The following is a 20,706-nucleotide window of genomic DNA, read 5'->3' as shown; positions in this document are numbered from 1 at the left end:
GGAAATGGGAGTGCTAACTTCAAGTCGCTCGTTTTGCCTATTTGCCCGCACTACGTCATTCACAAAATTGATGTATTCGGAAAACAGTGCTTTTGGTTAGAAACTAGTGAATTTGAAAACCAGATTTCTACAAGAAGAAAACGTCGAATGGGGACAATTTTCACATGGTTGGAAGGAGAAAAATAAGAACTATGAGGACAATGTATCCAAATCTTTCACCAGACAATTCCTTTAATACCTACAGAAGGGAGTTTGAAATAGTGAGTGTTACTGTATGAAGTGAAGTTTTACAATATCTTTACGTTTTTTTTTAAAGAAACAAGTACTGTATCGAACCTGCCATTGGTCATACTTGCATTTATATTTTGTGAGCTTTTTCACACTTCTTTCAGGTCAACTGAACACAATGCTTGTAGATCAATGTAAATGAAGTGTTGCTTCTGTATATCACTGCCAACAAAACAAAATGTATGAATCAATATGGAGCTTGACATATATACTGTACAATATAAAACACAAGTACAAGTACACTGTACAATGAAAATCACAGAAAACACAACACAAAGTACAAGTACACAAGTACAAAAATGCAAGTACAATTGTATAGTTTCTGTTTGTAGTTTCTGTTTGTTATCCCCCATCAGTTGAATGAGCCTGTATAAAAATATACAGTGGGTGATTATGCATGGCTGCTGCATATTGCACCAGTAGTAACTTTAAAAGCAGTCTACACTCCCTGTAGTGTAGTGTTATGAGGACTGCATATGGCAATGTTAAGCAAATACCACTTTACCATCACATCTAGTGATGAGCTCAAGTTTCACCCTTTTATTGTACATTTATGCCTGACTCACTGAAGTTGTTATGGATCTATCCAAATTTATTTGATTCTTTCTTGTTGCCTCCAGTCAAAATGAGTACCTTTCTATGTAGACCAAAGCTGCAAAATTTTGCACCCCCTATTAGGGGGTGCAAAATTACTGCATTTCTGGGTCACCCTCACTTTTTAGATGTTAACCTACAATGTCACTTGATACTTTTCACCAAGAATGTATTCCTATCAGTTTCATGCGTGATCCACACCAACACAGGGTCCACCGGTCCAGCACTAAAATTAATATCCTTTGAGTTTTCAATGTTTTTTTTACATATGAAAGTTTGGTCAGGTTTTTCATGGTGCTTTCATATCTACCCCCAGTTGCTGTCTTTAATTATCTTTTGATTCCTTGCTGGAAGTATAAGGGATCTATGTGGTTTTGATGACATACTGACGTATGTGTGAGCTTCTGTGCATAAATTTCCACTGCTTGTAAGCATGATAGCTCCAGAAGTGTATGTTGGCTGAACTTTATATTGGGTGGTTTGATTAGTCTTAGTGAGTACAAGAATCCTATTTCAGTAGGTTGAGACCAATGTCCATTTGCAGTCAACATAGTTCAAACTCTTTATACCTGCTAAATAGGATAACTCGAGGTCTTGACAACTCAAGAAATTAAACTCAACAAGAACATGGATGAATTTCAAAGCTGGCATGAAAATTGCTCTTGGTGAGAACATGAGCCCTATTGGAGGCCATCTGAGGTTATATACTACAGTCCTTGCTTACATGTCTCCCAACGTTACCACCCTCATTCTACCCTGCCTAGAATGTCATGGTAATCTTTGAACACTGTGCGCCTTCTATGACCGGCTCCACCGGTCACCGCCCTTCCTTCTCATTACACCATCCAAAGTGACTGGATCGTTATTTTTTCGAGTGGGTTTTTCCCATCGGAATTGGTTTGTTTACGGTACCTAGGATTGGAGATTTTTCCATCTACTGGTTTAGAGAGACCTTAGAAGCTCTTGCAGTCCGATAAGTATCCTCTTTTTTCAATAGGGAGGGTCTTGGGGCTCTCTTAGGGAGCGTTTTTTATGGATCTATGCAATGGCCATGGTGTATGAGTGATGCCCTTGGCTTGTAAATACATCATTGATTCAAAAGCTCATGATAGATACAGTACCTGGTATTTGGTTCCACCTTAATATCGAGTCCAAGGAGTCTAGGTCAACTCTAATCAAAGTCTTAACATTTCTTGACACAGTATAACTTCAAATGTAAAGCATGACTAGACTTTATCCTTGTATGTTGATTCAACTCTGCAGAGTTAGTTTGCTAAAGAACAGGATTATTTTCTGTGGAGGTCAAAGGTCATTTGAGTTCTGTCAGAGGTGAAAGTTTGAAAACCTTGAAGTATGATGTACATACTTCAAATACAAAGCTTGAAACTTCAGTACAACGCTTGAAGTTCATATACTGTAGCTTTTATGTAGATCTGCCTTATTGAGTACTAGGAGCCCTATTGTTGGTGTGAAGATCAATGGTGAGCTCAGTAGAGCTCAAAGTCTGAAACTAAACAAACTGTAACTCTAAAGCAAAGCTTGGATAAACTTTATTCCTCTATGATTTGTGGACCCATCTTATTGAAGAACCCCTATTGCTTTGTCTGGAGGTCAAAATTTCTTTTAGTTCAAAAGAGGCTTACATGTAAGTCAGAAATTTTTGCAAGCACAGTGTAACTATAAACTGTAAGTTGGATCTGAATATTTTGTTGCATTTTGTCTTAACTAATGTGTTTAGAAAACCTGCGTCCTGGTAGGAAGGAATGTTAGTAAACAGCTTCTAAGGTTCTTCGTTACCAATTAATCCAATTACCAGTTTTATTTTTTAAGTTCCAGAGATTAACAGTCTGTGTGAGGGTCCAGTCTCTAATGTTAGATAGGAACTACACAATTTCCTGTGCTCCTGTCATTCAGTACTTGTTCTCTTCCACCTATGTAGTTTTGTTTGTTGTCTTAGAGTAAAATAGGAATGAATGTAAACTTGTAAACAGTTTGGGATGTTAGTAAAACCAGTTGCCCAAGTTAATTTTGGAGAGGACCTACAGAATTACCTGTGCCCCTGTCTCTACCTGTTCTCTCCCACCTATGTAAGTGTTTTGACCTAGTGTTAAAAAAACCGACCTTGGAAGGAATGTAAGTAAACTGCATGGATGTTAGAAACCAGAAACACAAATTACAAAGGAACTACTGAATTACAGGCTGTGCTCACGTCTACTGTATGTAGCTTAATATTTTGGTAACACTAGCTCATCTTTCCTCAACTCTCTGAGCAGTGCATTATATTTGCTAACATCCGTGTCTCAAGGCAATAGCTTTAAAAAGGCCTGGCAATCTGTTGGATGGCCATACCTTTGGATGGGCTGGGGAGGGGTGGGGGTGGGGATATAATGTTAACTTCACAACATTTTATTAGAGAATGAGGACACATTTGGTTGCTTCAATGCCAAAAAAAGATGACACCATTTTACTTGAGCACTCTCACTGACATTTTCTCCTACCCCATTAGTTTTGAATGAGTTGCATTGATTCATAGTTAATATCATACAAAAAATAAATAAGTGAATTCCCTAGTTCAGAAACATGTGACAAGAAAAAGTAGTAGATTAGCATTGCAGAATCTAGTGCAACATGGAAATCACCTTTCTATGAAAACAAAGACCAGTGGCATGCACAAAAGGGGAAAAAAGTCAGGTTAAAATTGTCCAGTCAGGGCATTTTTTACATTCAATCTATATTATACAAGTAACATCAGAAGATGATGTAGGGAAATGTTATCATCTCAACCAAATATTAAGCTCTGGAATGATCGGGTAACTTTATAAATTATTCCTAAGCCTGTAAAGCGCCTGCCTTATGGCACAACATAATGGCCAGCATTGTCCAAATAACAGTCCGAGGACTTCCAGAATCTGAGCACTATCAGCTGGAACTACTGTTTAGTTTAGTACAGTAACTCCTTCAGTATCAGACCCTCAGGACCAGCAGTTGAATATCAGAATATTAAACACTTAGATCACAAAAGGTTGTGTAATTAACCTATCGTGATTATTTGCTTTATGTTCAACAAAAGGAAAGTTCCAATTACACAACAGAAACTGCACTGGGTATGTCCAGTTGGTAAGCTGTACTTGGCTAACACTCCATGATACTACTGTATAGCAAGTTAACTTTGTACATGTTTGTGCTTATTTCTTACTTTGTGGCCTTTAAAGTAGAGCTTTATAGTGAATCTAAAAGAAATGAAGACACTTATACGAAGTTTGAACTTTGAACATCCTGGTGAAGAATCATGACTAATGTCCTGTATGTGGGTCTTGCCCTACACAAATAGCACTGTATGAAAATGATTTGTTGAAGCTTTGTTAAATTGGTAAAACTGTAGAAACTATGCTGTGTTGTAATGATGACCATCATGACCCACTGTATATAAATGGTAATTTTGGACATGAGAGAGAACTGCACTTAATAATTTTACCTTGTTTGTGACATACACTTGCTAAAATATTACCAAACTTTGTAAGCTAATTTAAGTACAATGTGAATGTTAGTACATTGTTAATGGAAGACAGGTTCAAGTGATATGAAGTATTGTTACTCATACGTACGAAAATAGGCCGTGAATGAGGCTGCCTTTCTTTGATATGGAAGATGTGGAATGATGAAACGTTAATTCTTCTTTCTGCTTGTTTCAGTGTCAAAATTATTAGAAGTCTTCCAAACAGCAAAATTGTATCATGTCATCTCAATTGTACTGAACTACTCTTTTTTTCTGTGCACAGGTAAACATGAGCCGATGTCACCAGAGAGCATTGCCACTCCCTTTGGGCAATCCAACAGTAAAATCACAGCCCTGGAGAGGCAACTAGCAATCGAGATGAAAGTTAAACAAGGAGCGGAGAATATGCTCCAACTATATAAAGACAGAGATAAAATGTTTGTAGAGGCACAACAGATGCTCACCGACAGTAAAACCAAAATAGAGGTGATACGGATGGAGATTCTACGAGCACGAATGGAGGAGGGAAACGGAAGTAAACCAGAGACGGGTGTACCAGAGAATGGCACTCTGGATTCAGGTGAGATCACAAGTGTGGACAGAGAAACAAGCAATAATTAAAACATTTCATTGTTACTTTTCGGTGTCAATTTATGACTTAAACAAGTTTCCAAGTTTGGTACAAGTCAAGTTGCAAAGATACCTTCATGGGCACCATATGCGAACTGTGAGTGGCGATAAACAGGTGCCTTTCAGGGGTCACTGCAAACCTTAGCATGACGTCCATGCCAGAGGACTAGCTGGGTTCAGTCATGCATAGCTTATTATTAGCTGGCCCCTCTCCACCTCTGCGGAATGATACCTGAATATGCAAAGCCTTTGCCATTGACAGATTTAAATGCGATTAGGACAACAATAGATCTGTGGCATTGTAATTCCGGCCTGGTGTGTATTTATCTTTCACAGTTACCAGGTGAAATTATTTCAGACAGGAATATAGGATGTTATCAAAATGGATGCAAATTTGTACAGTGCAACTTTTGTGTCTTGTAATGTTATATCCCCACAGTAGTTTGGTGGTCATATCTTTGGCCTAACTTTAGTAATTACTCTAACAACTCCCCTTTCATGGAGTTGCAGGTACCAGCCTTATGCTATACACCCTCAACAAGCCCCATAACAAGTACTATATTATTTGTAGTTCAACCCTTGAAAGATTCTAATGGAAATATCAAATTCCTTAGTTGTAAATTTCCATTAAGAATCAGTTAATACAAGCTGCGTTAGCCATTATGTTTGGTCATCTCTCAGTCATTTTTGTCAACAAACTAACTGCAGTCTCTAACCAACAGTAAATCATGAAATAAAACACAAACTATGATTGTTCACCAAAATCCATTCCTGTGAAAACTTTGTAACGTTCCCTTCCCCAGTTCTTTTAGTTATTATTTTTGTAACCAAAGTGTTCAAGATTAGCAGAAACTAAGATGGCTAAGAAAATAACTTGCATATAGGCTACTACACCTGTGTAGAGTACTATTAGGCCATCTTCCATATGCACCAAAAAAGTGCTTATTTGTTGGATTTTGCTCTTTTTTATGGGGACTACTTGATTTGAGTGAAAAGGAGTACTATTTGATATTAGGCTTGGTTTTCTGTTTGTTGGCAGTGACAAAATGTGCACATGGCTGTGCCAAGAACCGTAATGGTGGCTCGATGCCCATATATGGCTATGAAGAATTTGGAAGTATTTTGTTAATCGCCAAGGTGGGAGAGTAGAGTAATATGGGTGCCCTTTACTTGACTTTTTAAGGTAAATGTACCAAGCTGTTTAAGAAACATTAGAACTTGTATGAGATAATTTATGGCTGAAAGATACATACACACGTGAAATGTGGTATCATAGAACATTCAGTGATGTTATGATGACTTCAGCAAGTACTGCTGTTGTCATGGTTACCAAAAATGTTGTTGTTTTTGAGGATTGACCAGAATGAATGCTGTGATATCTCTATTTCTACTTGAGCTATGACATTGAAACTTGGTGGGAATGTGTTATTCTTTATTGAGACCAGTTGCATTACAACTTTTCTGTGGTATAAATAGATTTCTGGTGGTCAGAAATGGATGATACACTGGCCTCAGCTTTACTGTATAAATGATAGAGCATATCGTAATGTTAACTCAGTCTAAGATTCCGGGGGCGCCTAAATATTCCCTACTAAGGACTGGTGGTGGTATGGAAACATGTGGCTGCACTGGCAGTGTGTTTATGACGACGGCCTTGCTATTACATGCAGAAAATATAACACATAGATAAACGAGTAAAGAACGAACATTGAGATTTCACAATCTATTACTATAATCAGCCACGGTACAGACAATACATCGGTTACTGTATTGCCTTAAGAATGCATATTTGCTTTATTCTGTGCAATGGAAATAAGTATAGAGCAATCACTACCTGACACTGTTGTATGACGGGACAAACCCTGCTCACACTTCTTGTAGGAAAGTCATACAAGATATGTGTCAAATGGTAAGTAGATACAGTAAATAAACTCCTCCTCGTAGTCTTATTGGTGTTATCTTGCCCAATGTCATAATAAGTTGATATTTAGGTCAACGTGTAAAAACCTTGCCAAGAATGTCAATATTCCAAAAATTATTTTGAAAATGTTGTGCACAGTGTTATACTATTACATGAAACACATTCCGTTAACCCCTTTTCTCTCTTGACCTGCCCCCACTGCAAATCAATGTTTCATATGTTTGCTTTCATTACAAGATTGAAATTTTGCTGAAATATCCACAGTATACTCAATGAACATATCTAAGTTGGGTCTGTTTGGTCTGCAGCCTGAAATGGTGTCATATGTTCTTTGTTCTGACAGGGTATGGCAGACGAGGATCAGATCGCAAGATGAGTTCTGTCGAATTCAGGATAGAGGAACTGCGTCATCATCAGAAAGTAGAATCTGCAATTGTTGATGGCTTTAAAAATGCTGTCAAATTCTATGGGCTACAAGATAAGAAAGCTTCGGAAAAGGTAAGATAACTATGGTATCTTTGTCTTAGTAAGTTAACGAAGAATGATAAATTGTAACATTGGAAAGAAAAGGAAGGTCTAGAAAAGTTTGTTGACATCATAAGAGAATTTTCTGACACTGTATTCTACCAATGAGTATCTTACCGAGCTAATGGAACAGTAGGAAAGGACAATGTTAAGATGAACTTGACCATGTAATTTGAAGCAAATTGCCTATTACTTTATTTGATAATGATCATGCCATTCTAGGCCTTAATTAAAGAGTAGAATCAAAAGTGAAACTTCTGTTCTGACAAGTCTGACTATAACAAATAGTACCTACAGTATGAAAAGAAGGTGTGGCATTAACAACCATAGTATTCACTGGGGAGTAGTAACTAATTAACCTGGGAATGAGTTTAGTCTATTATTAAGAACATGACATAACTTAAGTGACATAACCGGTTGTTAGTATTTTCTACTTTATGTAGCTTTAGTATACTGTTTCATTGCAATGCCAGCATAGTTCAGCTTAGTTGTTGCCCTGTCTTCATTTTTCATCTCTCAGTACTATGCCTTTTGCCCCCCCCCCCACCCCCATTCATGACATCAAATATCACACTGCAGTCAATGATATTGATTAGTCAAGAAACATGTGTGAACAAAAGATCTGCTGAGCATTTCTATGTGTATCTGTTGCATCCTTGAGTAAATACTTAGTATATTTATTAATGGAAACATGTGTGATTTCTAAAAGTGATGTTTACTTCATGATGAATATTCTTAGACATCTTCCTTGGATCTTTAGCAAATGGGTTACTGCTGTACTGGTATTCTCTATCATTTTCAAAGTCTTAGTCGTATTAATGTCGACAAGTCTGACTGTAAAAACTTTGTGATATCAGTGTGACCATGTGTTGTTGTAGCAGTTTGTGAAGTCTTATCAGACGAAAGTAGGATGTATGGTATAAGAATAAACCAAATGTAGAGCATAGATGTTCCTCTGTATTAGAAATATAGCTTTCTTTTCTTGTTGCTCATCCTAGGCCACAAGAGGCTTGACAGACTCCAGCCATAGATTAGAGATTTTACAAGAAGCCCTGAAGAAGCGGGTCGCAGAGCTTCCAGAAGACTCTGAAATGTACAAAGAGATCAAACAGGAGTTAGATACAGGAAAATCAAAGGTAAGCTAGCTAGAAGACTCAATTAAGGGAGATCTTCCATTAACATGGGGCCTATGCCATAGGAAAGTGTCCATTTCAGATGGAAAGCTGTTGCTTGGTCCTGATCACAGTTTTGTTCCCCATGACAGGGACTTCATTATAGTTGAAACCAAAAAATAGGTCAAATTTCATTTGGGTCATATCAGGTGAAACCCTTCAAAATAGTTCTCCTAAGTTGTTAATCTGTTCTGTAATTTAACATTTGAGGAATGTAAATCTTTTTCTGAAGAATGGGCTTGAGGGCTTTCTGTTTCTCAATTGATCTACATTAGAAGTTTATTGCAATGCTGTAGATTGATTCTTTCAATCACAACATTGAAAGTTATTTTTTGTGTGATTGGATGTTAGACAATTTTTCCGAAAGTGATAAATGAAGCCACGGTCGTGTCTTTTCAAACTGAAACCAAACAGACTTTGAAGTGACTGACAAGCTTCCATAATCTGAACGAGGACAGTGCTGTGATATGCAGCAGTTTCTCAAATTGGTTTATCTGTCACACACAGACAACATGGAATGTTTGTCTTCATGGAATGTTTGAAAACAAGATAGATGGTACAAGTCACTTTGCAAAATTTCACTTGAGCTGCAACATTGTTGATGTTCTAGTTATATCATACCACTAACTGCTTTCACCCAACAGTCATTAGTAAGAAAGGGTATTTGTCATAAACTTAATATCGTAATGCATGTTAAACTTGAGTGCAATATTGGCTCTGAAAGTTGTCCATAGTAAGTGCAATATCAATAAATTGATTTATGAATGTGAAATGTTACTTGAGGGCAACAGAGGTCCAGTTGTGAAACTTGGTATGGAAGATAAATTTCAATGGGAAGGCTTCTTACATGTATGGGAAAGAATCACTTTGACTTGCATAATTTAAATTGATCATCTTTGAAAAAGTTTTGAAAAAGCAAAGAATTTCTGCAAGGAAATTTCATTTGCTTTTTCCCACTTCGTTTTTGTTGTAAAGTTTTCTCATCTCATGAGAAGAATCCATCATGTGGTTTGAAATAGTAATATAGTCAGGTATAAGTTTGCCTGTGTTTGGTTTGCAACTTTGACTGCAAAGAAGTTAGTATAACTTAACAACAAGTAGGCATACCTGTAGGCAGGAACTGACTTCCAAATTCCTTCTGATAGAGAACTTTCTATTGCAAAACACTGTTAGACTATTATGCAGTCATCAAAATGGACCACTAGTCCCACCAATGTCTGGAGTGGTGCATGCTGGGAGCCTTGCACCGGGCAATCTGTTTGTCTTGTCACTGGTGTGCAGTACTGGATATATTTGGTGTTGGTGAGAGAGGTACAATAAACAGTGATCTTTCATGTACTTTGAGTCTTTAATTCTCATTACTTTTAATTCTCATTTAAATTTGATGGTCACAGAATGCAAAACTGTAGACAAATAGCCTGTCATACTGTAGTTAGCAGTTCCAAATCAATTTGACACTGCACTTTATGTACTACTGCAAATGCTTTTATTGGGGTCGTGTTTTATAATTTTATATAATTAAGAAGAGTGATAGGCTCCACAAAATTATTTGTAGAAAAGATATTTTTGTTGTTCATTTAGTAGTTACATATGCTGTGGACATGACACACACCAGATTGGTTGTGTTCCCGCAGCATTTCCTCAGTTGTATTCTAGTGTGGCATTTATCTAAAGTTAGAGGTTAGCTCAGTGTTTGTTACTTTTCTTTGCAGTCGTATAGCTCTTTACCTAAACCAGCAGAACTGACGGGCAGACTAGAGGTTCGTTTGCTTGGCTGTCAAGGGTTAATGGAGAACATTCCTAACCGTAAACCTCAGGGCTTGTCATCCAATAGCAATGATGGTCGAAGTCTAATCCGCTCTTCATTTCATTCAAGAGGAAGTGCAAAAAGCTCAAACAGTCGTACTGATGAGCTTTCAAGTAAGAACCTTTTCCATTTTTTTTCCCCTAGTTTTCTCACTCTCAAGTGCAAGGTAGAAATATGGTATATCAGACCCTGATGCCCAGACCCTGGTAGACAATCTACTGTTGGTTGGTATTGTCTCTTATATTTTAAGCTGATTGACGGATAGATGTCTCATCAGCAATGAAACTTGAACATCATACATGCATATAAGATCACTTTGCAGCAAATCTGTTGCCTCTAGTTAACTAACACCTTGTGAAATTGTCTTTGCTATGAGGTTCATCCCCTTTAGTTCATCAGTCTCAAACAACTACTATGCCTGTTATTTATGTTAGACAGCAATCCATGAGTATGTATGAAAACTTTTCTTGCATGTTGCTTCATTTATGTAAGATATATCCATTTTGTTTATAGAGTCGTTATATTTTGTAGAGCTTGTAAAACACGTTGTAGTGACTAGTTTGCCTCTCACTCTCGCAGATGAAGTCGCTGCTGTTCTACGGTTGGACAACCAGCCCGTCGGCCAAACATCTTACAAGCCTATCAGTCAGCAATGCTGGGACCATAAAATATCAATAGAATTAGATAAGGTATGTGTCAATATGGCCTTCACTTCAGCAGTGTAAGACTTACACTAAGCTCATTTGTGTTGAGACTTTATACAGCATTAATGATTACAAGTTTAATGCATGTTGAAGCAGGTAAGGGCTTTTGGGAATGTGGGTAGCTAGATCAAAACTTATGGTTCATAAAAAGTTATTTGCTCTTAAGTGGTTGGAAATGTTGTTACTATAGGAATCTAAACAACAACCGACTATTACAGGGAATTATCTGTACCATCTATGCAGAAACTTGAAATTTGGAAGATCCATTTGACAATAATTGCATCCTATGCAATCATAATGGTGTGTGTGTGACACCTGTTACATTGTTGTAACTGAGGTCAACAGAGGTCAAAGTCTGAAAATGTTATAAACACTGGCGTGTAGATCCATAGTAGTAATATTAACAACTAAACACTTATATAGTTCTAAACGCAACTCGAGAAGAGCAAATATCTAAAGAGCTTCACAAAGAAAAAGCAAAGATTTTACAGACTAACAAAAAGCCTGAATAAAACAGACTTTTTTCAAAGTGGATTTACTGCTGAGACAAATTTGTTATACACAAATGCATTGCATTCAAATTAATTGGGCCAAATTTACTGAAAGAAAGATAGACATAGGGATTGCATTCAAGTTTTTGGATTGTCAAAGAGGATTTTATTAGAATTATGGACAGTTGATGGGGACAGGGTTGTTCAATGATATCAGAATATTAGTATTGGACCCGGAAAAAAATTAGTACCTTAAAGATTAACTCTACTCCCACAGGCAGACAGTGAAACTGATAGAGTATGGGATAATACTTGACTTTTTAGAATTTAATCTGGCAGCTGAATTCTGAATGTGAAGTATCAGAATCCTTTAAGTTTGTGGAGGCCAAAGCTCATTTGAAGTCAACAGATAGGAAGCTCAGAAGCTATTTTAAACATGACAACCTTCAACGAGAAGCTGATATGAAATACATACTTAGATGTAAAATCCAAGTAGCAAGAATCAGAAGCCTATTTAATTTTGGTAGATGCCAAAAGTCATTTGAGATAATAAATGTCCAAGTCTGAAAACCTTGTAAACATGATTACTGAAAAGCAAGGATGATCTTCCTACTTGACTTGGTATGCATTTCACCTTGCTGAATACAAGAAGTTCTTATTTTCCTTTGGAGATCTCAGGTCAGTTTAGGTCAACAGAGATCAAATTTAGAAACATTATAAACACAATACCTCAAAATGCAAACCTTGAATAAACTTTTCACTTGGGATGTGGAATAATCTTTAAACAGTACAAGAAATACATTGTTTTAATGGAGGTCAAAGGTCACCAGATATTAAAGGTCTTACAAGCTTGTAAATGCACTAACTTTAATTATACTTATACTTACTATATTTAGATGAATTCACCTTAGTAGGTAGCAGACGTCAAAACTTTAAAATCTTGTGTTACAGTGTTACCGTAAAATGTTCTCATATAAAAGTTTTCATCGAATCACTAAAGCCTGTTTCTGGATTTAAATTCCCTGTGTTGATGAATTTTAAAAGCAGCAGCTAGATGTGAATATTCAGTCAAATCCTTAATTAATCATGACTTATGATCTTTAGTGAAGCTGAGAGAGACTTGAGATGTTGTCAGTGTGTAGAACAATCATTATTTAAAGGAAAAAGTATATTTACCTCAGGTTTAATTTGATGGGTAGTTTCTGATATGATTCAGTAATTCTGTTTATGAAATATTACCAAAGGCTCACCATAGCTCTCAATATCTGTTATCACATTATCCACAGTCCAGAGAGTTAGAGATATCCATACTATGGAAAGACTACCGTTCCCTGAATGCTCTCAAGTTTCTTAGACTGGAGGATTTTCTAGCCAGTGAAAAGCATAGTATGTGTTTGCCTTTGGAACCCCAAGGTACCCTCTTTGCTGAGGTGAGTAAATCAGATTAAACCTGTCAATCCCAAACACTCACATGTCAATGAAAGAAGATATTTATGTGTAGGGTGCTTCGGTATGTCGATATACCAGGTATACCTGGTACTACAAGTACAGTTTCCCACCAAATTGTTCTCACAAGTTCCTTTTCACGCATAGTTTGTCAAATGCTCTAACAAGTTATTTTGGGAAGAAATCGATTCTGCGCAATACGTATACTCATATCTGTTTATTGTTAGTAGTAGTAGCACTGTCTTCTACAATATGATTACCGATTCAGCGCTCAACCCTCATAGTACATTATCACTTTACCTGATGTGTTATTCTTATACTGTTTCTGCCCTGTAGGTATTTTCATAAAGTGTTCTTATACCGATGCTGGGCATTACGTGTATTCATATACCTGTTATCACACTGATTCTTCTTTTGTAGTCTTATTGGTTTTCTTTCCATATTGAAATGTTTCAGGAAATTGTCTGTGATTCTGAAACATGTGAAATTTGCACATTAGACTTGGTTTAGACTGGCTTCGTTTTATTTGGAAAGAAACAGAAACACTTTATAGTCACAGCAAGTTAAAAAAAAAAGTAAGATAATTGGGGATAAGGTCTTAGAACCCGATATTTATTTTCATTTTTCACTTAGATTGCATTTTTCAATCCTTCAATTGAAAGGAGAACAAAGCTGAAGAGGCAAAGAAAAATTTTCCCAAAACAGAAAGGTAACAATTTCTCAGTTAATATAATTTACCAGTTTCACATTTTTTGAAGAGATAATGTTGCAATGAAGTGTGTACATATGAAGTGTTAATTCATTATTTTATTGTTTTCTTCCTAACAGTTATGTAGTAGTAATAGTTAATTGCATCTCACATCGTGGCTCAAAGGCCAAATTACATAAGAGTAACAGGGGGAAAAAATAAATAAAGGAATATAACAGTAACTCAATAACAATATACAAAAAGGAACATACAATTTAAGCAGTAAAACAATTATGAATTTGTGAAGTGATTTTTGATATATGTGAGTACAGATGGGAACTCTTATAAAGCATTCTGAACATTGAACTAACCTTTATCTAGAATTCCCATTTAAAGCTAAGAAACAATATAGATGTAGAAAAACTCTTACAACAGTTAATGAATGTAGGGACCTACACATGCAAGTTGACTTTCATTAGTGTGTGTGACAAGTAGCTTGTAAAACACTCTCAAAGAGGGTAGCCAATCTGGAACTTAACATGGATAGCCTGTATGGAGTTACAATTCAGTTGAGATCAATGACTGAGAATGGATAAGCCTGGAAACACAGTAGCTCTTGGTTGGAACTTACACATACCTTTTTCTTCAAACAGCAGGGTGTGAACATAAAATATTGTCATGTATTGGCCAATACTTTCAATAGCAGAAGATGTGGAAGGAAGGGAGGGGTGTAACTTGTCAAATATGTTTTGTAGATGGGACAACCAATATGCTCCAAATGATAGATTGAGTTACACTGATGGATAGGGAGAGTGAGTATAGCAAGTGCATTGGAATATCAAACCTGCAATGTCTTGTATTATTTGCAGTCTGCTTCAATTGCTCATTCTATCTGATATCTTAGGAAAATAGTTCTACATTTTGAATTGACTTGGTTTCAGACCCAAGTGTGTAGTTGGCTAACTTGATAGTTATTAAGATGGGAACTTAAATATTGATTGAAACTTTGAAATGCCATCATTCTTTGTAAAAACGTGTGGTTCAATGTTTATTTTTTTTACAATCTGCAACAGGTATGAACTTCTTACGCCCTAAACAAATGAATATCAATGTCGCAACGTGGGGCCGCTTAATGAAACGGCACGTACCTACCTCGCCCTCCAACATTGGTTCAGAAGGTTTCCCGTCACCACACGCTCCAGCTCCAAGGGACCGAGGTTCGATTAAGGATTATCAGTTCAGTCCTAACGTCAGTAGTACACCACGTCCTGCAGAAAGAAGAAGCAAGCCATTAGACACAGATCCAGAGGTCCCCAAAGATAAATCTGCAACACAAGAACCTGAACATCAAGTTAAGGTAAGCTGCCTTCTATGGCAATCCTTTGAAGTGGTATGCGGTTCCAATGAAACAACCTGATATTTTGTACATGAAGTTAAGTTAAGCCTGTGATTGCCTTTGCATCATATTTTGTTCCCTTTTGCAGTGGTTCTTGAGTGTGATTCATAACACTTTTATACACTTACAAATGATTTACAAAAGATTGTTTGGAGTGGGTTCCCAGGTTCCTCACACTGAAAATTTAGTTTCCAGTACTAGCCACTTTAATAATTGATATTCTCTCACTGCAAGGAGACAAGCAGAAGTTTTAATTCTCAGCATCTTCAACAAAAGTTTAGCAGGCTATCCATTCAGTCTGTCATCGAGAGTTACAAATTTCTTTCGTATTTCTTTCAAAGTTGGAGTATTGTACTCTATACTTAATTGTGAAGCAAGCTTGTGTATCTAGCAGTTGCCTTGAAAATTTTGTATTCTTGTATAGCATGTAACTATTTGGAAGGGTTGTCATTCTAGTTGGACTCTCATAGAGCTCTGTACCAATACTGCAGAGTCCTCATGATGCAGATAGTGTTCCGTATCCTTATCTTCATCTCAGCACTCCAGGCTGATCTAATGCAAACATCCCAGCATTGTTAGGAACGCAGGATTCTGCGTCCGGGACACAATGTTTTGGTCAGGGACGCAAAATCTTCAAATTGCTTGAGGGGGTACTGGGGGTAAAACTTTGCTGAAATGGCAGGGTGGTCAAAAGGAGGGGCGGGCCGGGCCGGGCCGCCCTGAAAAACAGCGAAGCTAAGGCACTGAGCCATTGGCCCTATATTGTGTACAACATTCACAAAGTATAGGCAGTGATACTACACTAGTATTAGTAACAGTAGGTCATACGATAAACGTAATTGGTTTTCGATCGAGGCGCAGGTTTTTTTTACGGGACGCAAACTTTTTCAGTGGCTTGCGTCTCTGGGATGCAAAGTTTTTGTCTTTATTAATATTACTGCATCCTTGAACTGATATCAGATGGACTGTAATGCCACTGACATTAGGAATCGAATGCTAGCATGAGAAAAGACCAAACTTTTAGTATTTTAAATGTAAAATTTTGGAAAATGCAGAGAGTAAAAGGTGCTATCTTATGATCACAAGCCTAAAGCAATGGACGAAAAAAGTTATCAATTTCATGTAGACCACAAAAACTGCTGAATCTCCTTGTGATGGACTTGATATACTGCATTTTAAATAAAAAACCTTTATTGATCAATTTTCAACAAAGAAAGAATGGAAATAAATGAAGTACTGTTAATTATATAAATAAGAATGTTTTTTGTTTGTTTGGTTAATGCAAAACCATATCATTTCTTTGTCATAAATTAAAGGTAAATCCACTCTTCTAGACATTTAAATGTGTTTTGACAAAACAAAAGGGCATTGAAGTAGATACAACTAGACAATTTGAAGTATCCCCAAAAAATATTTCGAACTAAATACAGGAATCACTTCACCACTAAATACTTTGTTGAATTTAGATTGGCATTCTCACGCTGGGCAGTTAGCATCAAGAGCATTTGTCAAAGTCATGCTTTTACTTTAACAGAAACCAAAAGTCTGATCAGTATTGAGCAGAGGTAAATTTTTGGCAATGTTTGATTTTAATCATCAAATTTGTATGGCTATTGATGTTAATGTTAGTTGGCTCGGCTGCTAAAGGACTACTTAACACAAGTATTAAGTTACGTTATGCCATCAAACTCACTCAATTTAATATTTCAGCAGTAATATTTTGCCAGCACTCTCACTCACATAAATAGTTTCTTACAGGAATCAATAATAATGAACACAGTATTACTTTTGTTATCAATTTTTGTTAGGTCACAAAATGAATTCAAAAGGAGTAAGGATCTCAATTGTTTCCTTTACGGAAAGGAAGAAAACAGAATTGAAAGGAGAGAAGGTCCTGAAGAAAGAAAAGGATTTATGCCATTTTTATGAACAATTTAACAGGATGGTGGTTCTTTTGTTTCTTCAGATTCTAACAGGTGAAATGTCTTGATTTCCTCTCCTTTACAGGATGCAATGTCAGCATTTGATTTTCTAGGCATTGGGGCTTCAGTTTCACCAACCTCTGATAGGAGACAAGAGCAGCAGCCATCACAAGAATCTCAGTCTGCACCGGTCCCTGCCCCCAGGACAAGGAGAAAGGTCCCAGAGAAACCTGCACAAACCTCAATCTTAGAACTAGATCAAGAGGGGTATGTTTTACATAATATTGTAATATAATACAGAATACAATTTGTAAAGATAATCAGTTATTACAGCCAACCAGAAAGTGACATCAGAATGAAAAATATGTTTGAATTGTTGCTGTTTAGCCATGGCTTAAATACATCATGTTTTTTATGTATCTCAGAATGAAGTGGAAGCAATGCTGACAATGTATATGAATAATGTCTTGACTTTTGGAATAGTATTATTGGAAAACAATAACTCCCTTAATTAGATTGTAGTCTCAGTTTGGTTGTACTTTCTCTTACTGGATCATTTTCAATGGGTTTAGTTTCACAAAGATTCTGATTTTGCAAGCTTTCGTAATGTTGTAAAGGGAAACGAAGCGTAGAATAATACTAATTAATGACATCTTTTGTTGCAAAGACAGTCTCACAGTTTTGTAGGATAGGAAAGTTGACACTTCTTTCTGTGAGAAGAGAATGTGAAACTTCAATTGTCTGTATTGAGGTTTACAAATTGTTCAATTGATTATTTCTTTGCAAAATGATAGAACTGTTCATCCTTTTGTCTGATTTCATAATAATTTTCTGTTTCAATAGCTGTAAAGATTTTTATGATCAATTACTTTCACTTTCTTGGTCAGATTGAATGGCATGCTATTAGGTTGATGAATCAGCTATATGAGGTCTATTCATTTATTGTCAATTCTTGGTTGGTCAATCTAGTACATAACTTAACAGCAATGCTTACATGCAGTTTTACCTATCAGCAATTTGCAAGTGATGAAAGAGAAATTAGTGTCATAAGCGAACCCTAGTTAACGAGTCATTAACCTTTCATAAAAAAGTGACAAATTTGCTGGCCCAAACAATTATGCATGCACACCACACCTGCCTTATTTATATTTTAAAACCAACCAATCAAATCATCTCTATCATGTGAGGTCTGACAATAACAATCTGCCTGTACACACTGTTAGTGTATTACTAACGAGTAACATTAGTTGGTGTATTAGACTTTCGTGAAACAAATCAATCATGGCAAATGCAAAGCGTATAAATACCAATAAATAATCGACTCCACTTATGCTATAGTCCTAAGGCATAAGGCCTTTGGTATAATCCACGGAATGTTCCAAACATATCTCCCTCTTCTCAGAATTTCAATTTAACATGTTGTTCAAATTTACCAATCAGTGTCAATGTGTCTATTTGATGTCATGCAGGATTTGTGATTGACAACTTTGAGCTTGGATTTTCCATAAACTTATTTTCAACGCAATAGTAAGCTCATGTTTCAACATTGGTCTAGGACTATATGCACTGTACTGTGTACACATATATACTTATCGTTTGCACACTGGTAGAGTAAATGGGATAGTCAGTAACCCAAACATTGCACATGTACTGCGCAGTACTGAGGCTACCCGACATGACCTTTTGTGCAAGCAATGCATATTTAATAGATAGAATATATATAGGTGTGGCTTATCTTTGGATAATTGGTATTTTTTGCTGACGAAAATGTTCATCCTTTTTTACTAAATTTTGTAAGATTCAAGATGTCTTTGCGCAAAATATGTTTGGCACATGTTTAGAATAGCAAAAGGATCACAATCAATGGTATGTAGGCGTCACTTTGAGATAAATGCAATATGCTCCTTTAATGAATCAAGGTCTTGTATGACCTTACACATGTAATATTTCTTGATAATTGCTCATGTTACAGTGCTTACCATGCATCAGATGGTCAATGAAATATCTCTAAATTCCTTTACTAATGTACATATAAAACCATTAATAACCTGACCTTCTCTTTCCAGGATCAATAAAATGTCAATGGATCAGTTCAGAACCATAGCTGTTCTGGGTAGAGGCCACTTTGGGAAAGTACTTCTCACAGAGTATAGGAACACTGGCGAGTACTTTGCAATCAAAGCTTTGAAAAAGGGAGACATTATTTCTAGAGATGAAGTTGAAAGGTAAGGTTTCCCTAGGTAAACTGCTCCCTTCTTATTATTGTGCCTTTAAACTGTTTATTATACTGAACCATAGAATTACACAAGTGTCAAATGTTATTAATGCATCCTTTACGTAGTAGACTATATTTGTACTACACTTGAGTAACTCAGCCCGGAAGGTGTTCCAAATGGAGAAACTTTAAAGATTGAGTCTTTGAAGCAATGTGGGTTGCTACCTGAAATCTTAGTATTAATCCATTCTATTGATGTAAAGGCAGTATATTCCTGTAAGTGCAAACCAGGGACTACAACTAACTGTTGCAGTGAACTCTGAACACCATGAATAAATAGCTAGTGTTGCCAGATGTAATAATTTGTTTTAAATTAGTGGTTTGAACATATTTGCAATTAGTGCCACACTAGATGTGCTTGTGTCCAATAGGTGTACCACAATTAATTGGTTCACTGAATTAGACACTAAATTGTCACTTTCCAAAGTTTCAACTTTGTGCAATCTTGACTGACTGGATTTTGAGCTGGAAGAGGTCAAAGGTTAGCAAAGTGCTCCCCAACCCATCTGCTAGCTTGTGCTACAGAATCTTCTTGTTATGTCAAGGATTTTGGAAAACATCTTAAATCATCTTAAAGCACCTTCAGTTCTCCACAGTTTTAGACCATGTGTAGTTTATTTCATTCTGTTCAAATCCAGGCATAAGGAATTTGATGACAGAGAAAAGCCAACATAGTCACCTCAGTAGATCAATTTAGGACTATTTTCCAATGGTTTACTTTTCAGGCCAAAGTATAGTACTCTTATATGGAACCAATACCACAGTGCCAGCTCTTCACAACAAATAGTTCCATAAGTGTTAATATCCATAGTATCTTAAAGTTCCATTATTGCCATTGTTTTGTATCATTACATATTTTGACGGTAAATGCTTCTTTTTTTTCTATTTCCTCCAGTCTTCTCTGTGAGAAGAGAGTATTTGAAACGGCCAACTCAACGCGTCATCCATTCCTGGTCAACTTATTTGCCTGTTTTCAGACTGAAAAGCATGTTTGTTTTGTGATGGAGTATGCCTGTGGTGGTGATCTTATGATGCACATCCATTCAGATGTCTTCACAGAACCCAGGACTGTGTACGTTACCATTTTTTGTCTTATCTAACCGACAAAGTCATACTCTCGTAATGAATAAGAGTGCCGTTAGTACTAGGCTGTCTCTTCTGTGTCAGTTTTGATGACTAACGAAGTGTTACCTAAAGTTGTTTGAGAATTCTATTGATATTGCTCATGTTTTGATTACTTGCGTAGGCAGGCAAGTAACCTATGCAGTCAATTTGGCGTTTGTGTATGTGATGCCCTAGCTTGAAAACATGATATCTCCAAATTGGAAACTTCATTGGCCTCTTATATTTG

At 36.5% G+C, this 20,706-nt stretch overlaps 1 protein-coding gene across 1 annotated transcript in view; it reads left to right on the top strand.

The window, feature by feature from the left end:
- The window catches only part of LOC139963746 (serine/threonine-protein kinase N2-like), a 40,073-nt gene that overhangs the window by 10,706 nt on the left and 8,661 nt on the right, over positions 1-20,706 (top strand). The window contains exons 4-14 of the mRNA XM_071964854.1: positions 4,662-4,958; positions 7,273-7,427; positions 8,453-8,590; positions 10,339-10,546; positions 11,013-11,122; positions 12,915-13,058; positions 13,708-13,783; positions 14,836-15,119; positions 17,166-17,347; positions 19,147-19,305; positions 20,251-20,427. Coding sequence (XP_071820955.1) covers positions 4,662-4,958; positions 7,273-7,427; positions 8,453-8,590; positions 10,339-10,546; positions 11,013-11,122; positions 12,915-13,058; positions 13,708-13,783; positions 14,836-15,119; positions 17,166-17,347; positions 19,147-19,305; positions 20,251-20,427 — 1,930 coding nt within the window. The remainder of the gene's footprint in view (positions 1-4,661; positions 4,959-7,272; positions 7,428-8,452; positions 8,591-10,338; positions 10,547-11,012; positions 11,123-12,914; positions 13,059-13,707; positions 13,784-14,835; positions 15,120-17,165; positions 17,348-19,146; positions 19,306-20,250; positions 20,428-20,706) is intronic.

Source organism: Apostichopus japonicus, chromosome 22, assembly GCF_037975245.1.
Source record: "Apostichopus japonicus isolate 1M-3 chromosome 22, ASM3797524v1, whole genome shotgun sequence".
Classification (NCBI taxonomy): domain Eukaryota; kingdom Metazoa; phylum Echinodermata; class Holothuroidea; order Aspidochirotida; family Stichopodidae; genus Apostichopus; species Apostichopus japonicus.
The sequence above is the reverse complement of the archived record's forward strand: the minus strand, read 5'-3'. Positions and strand labels throughout refer to the sequence as shown.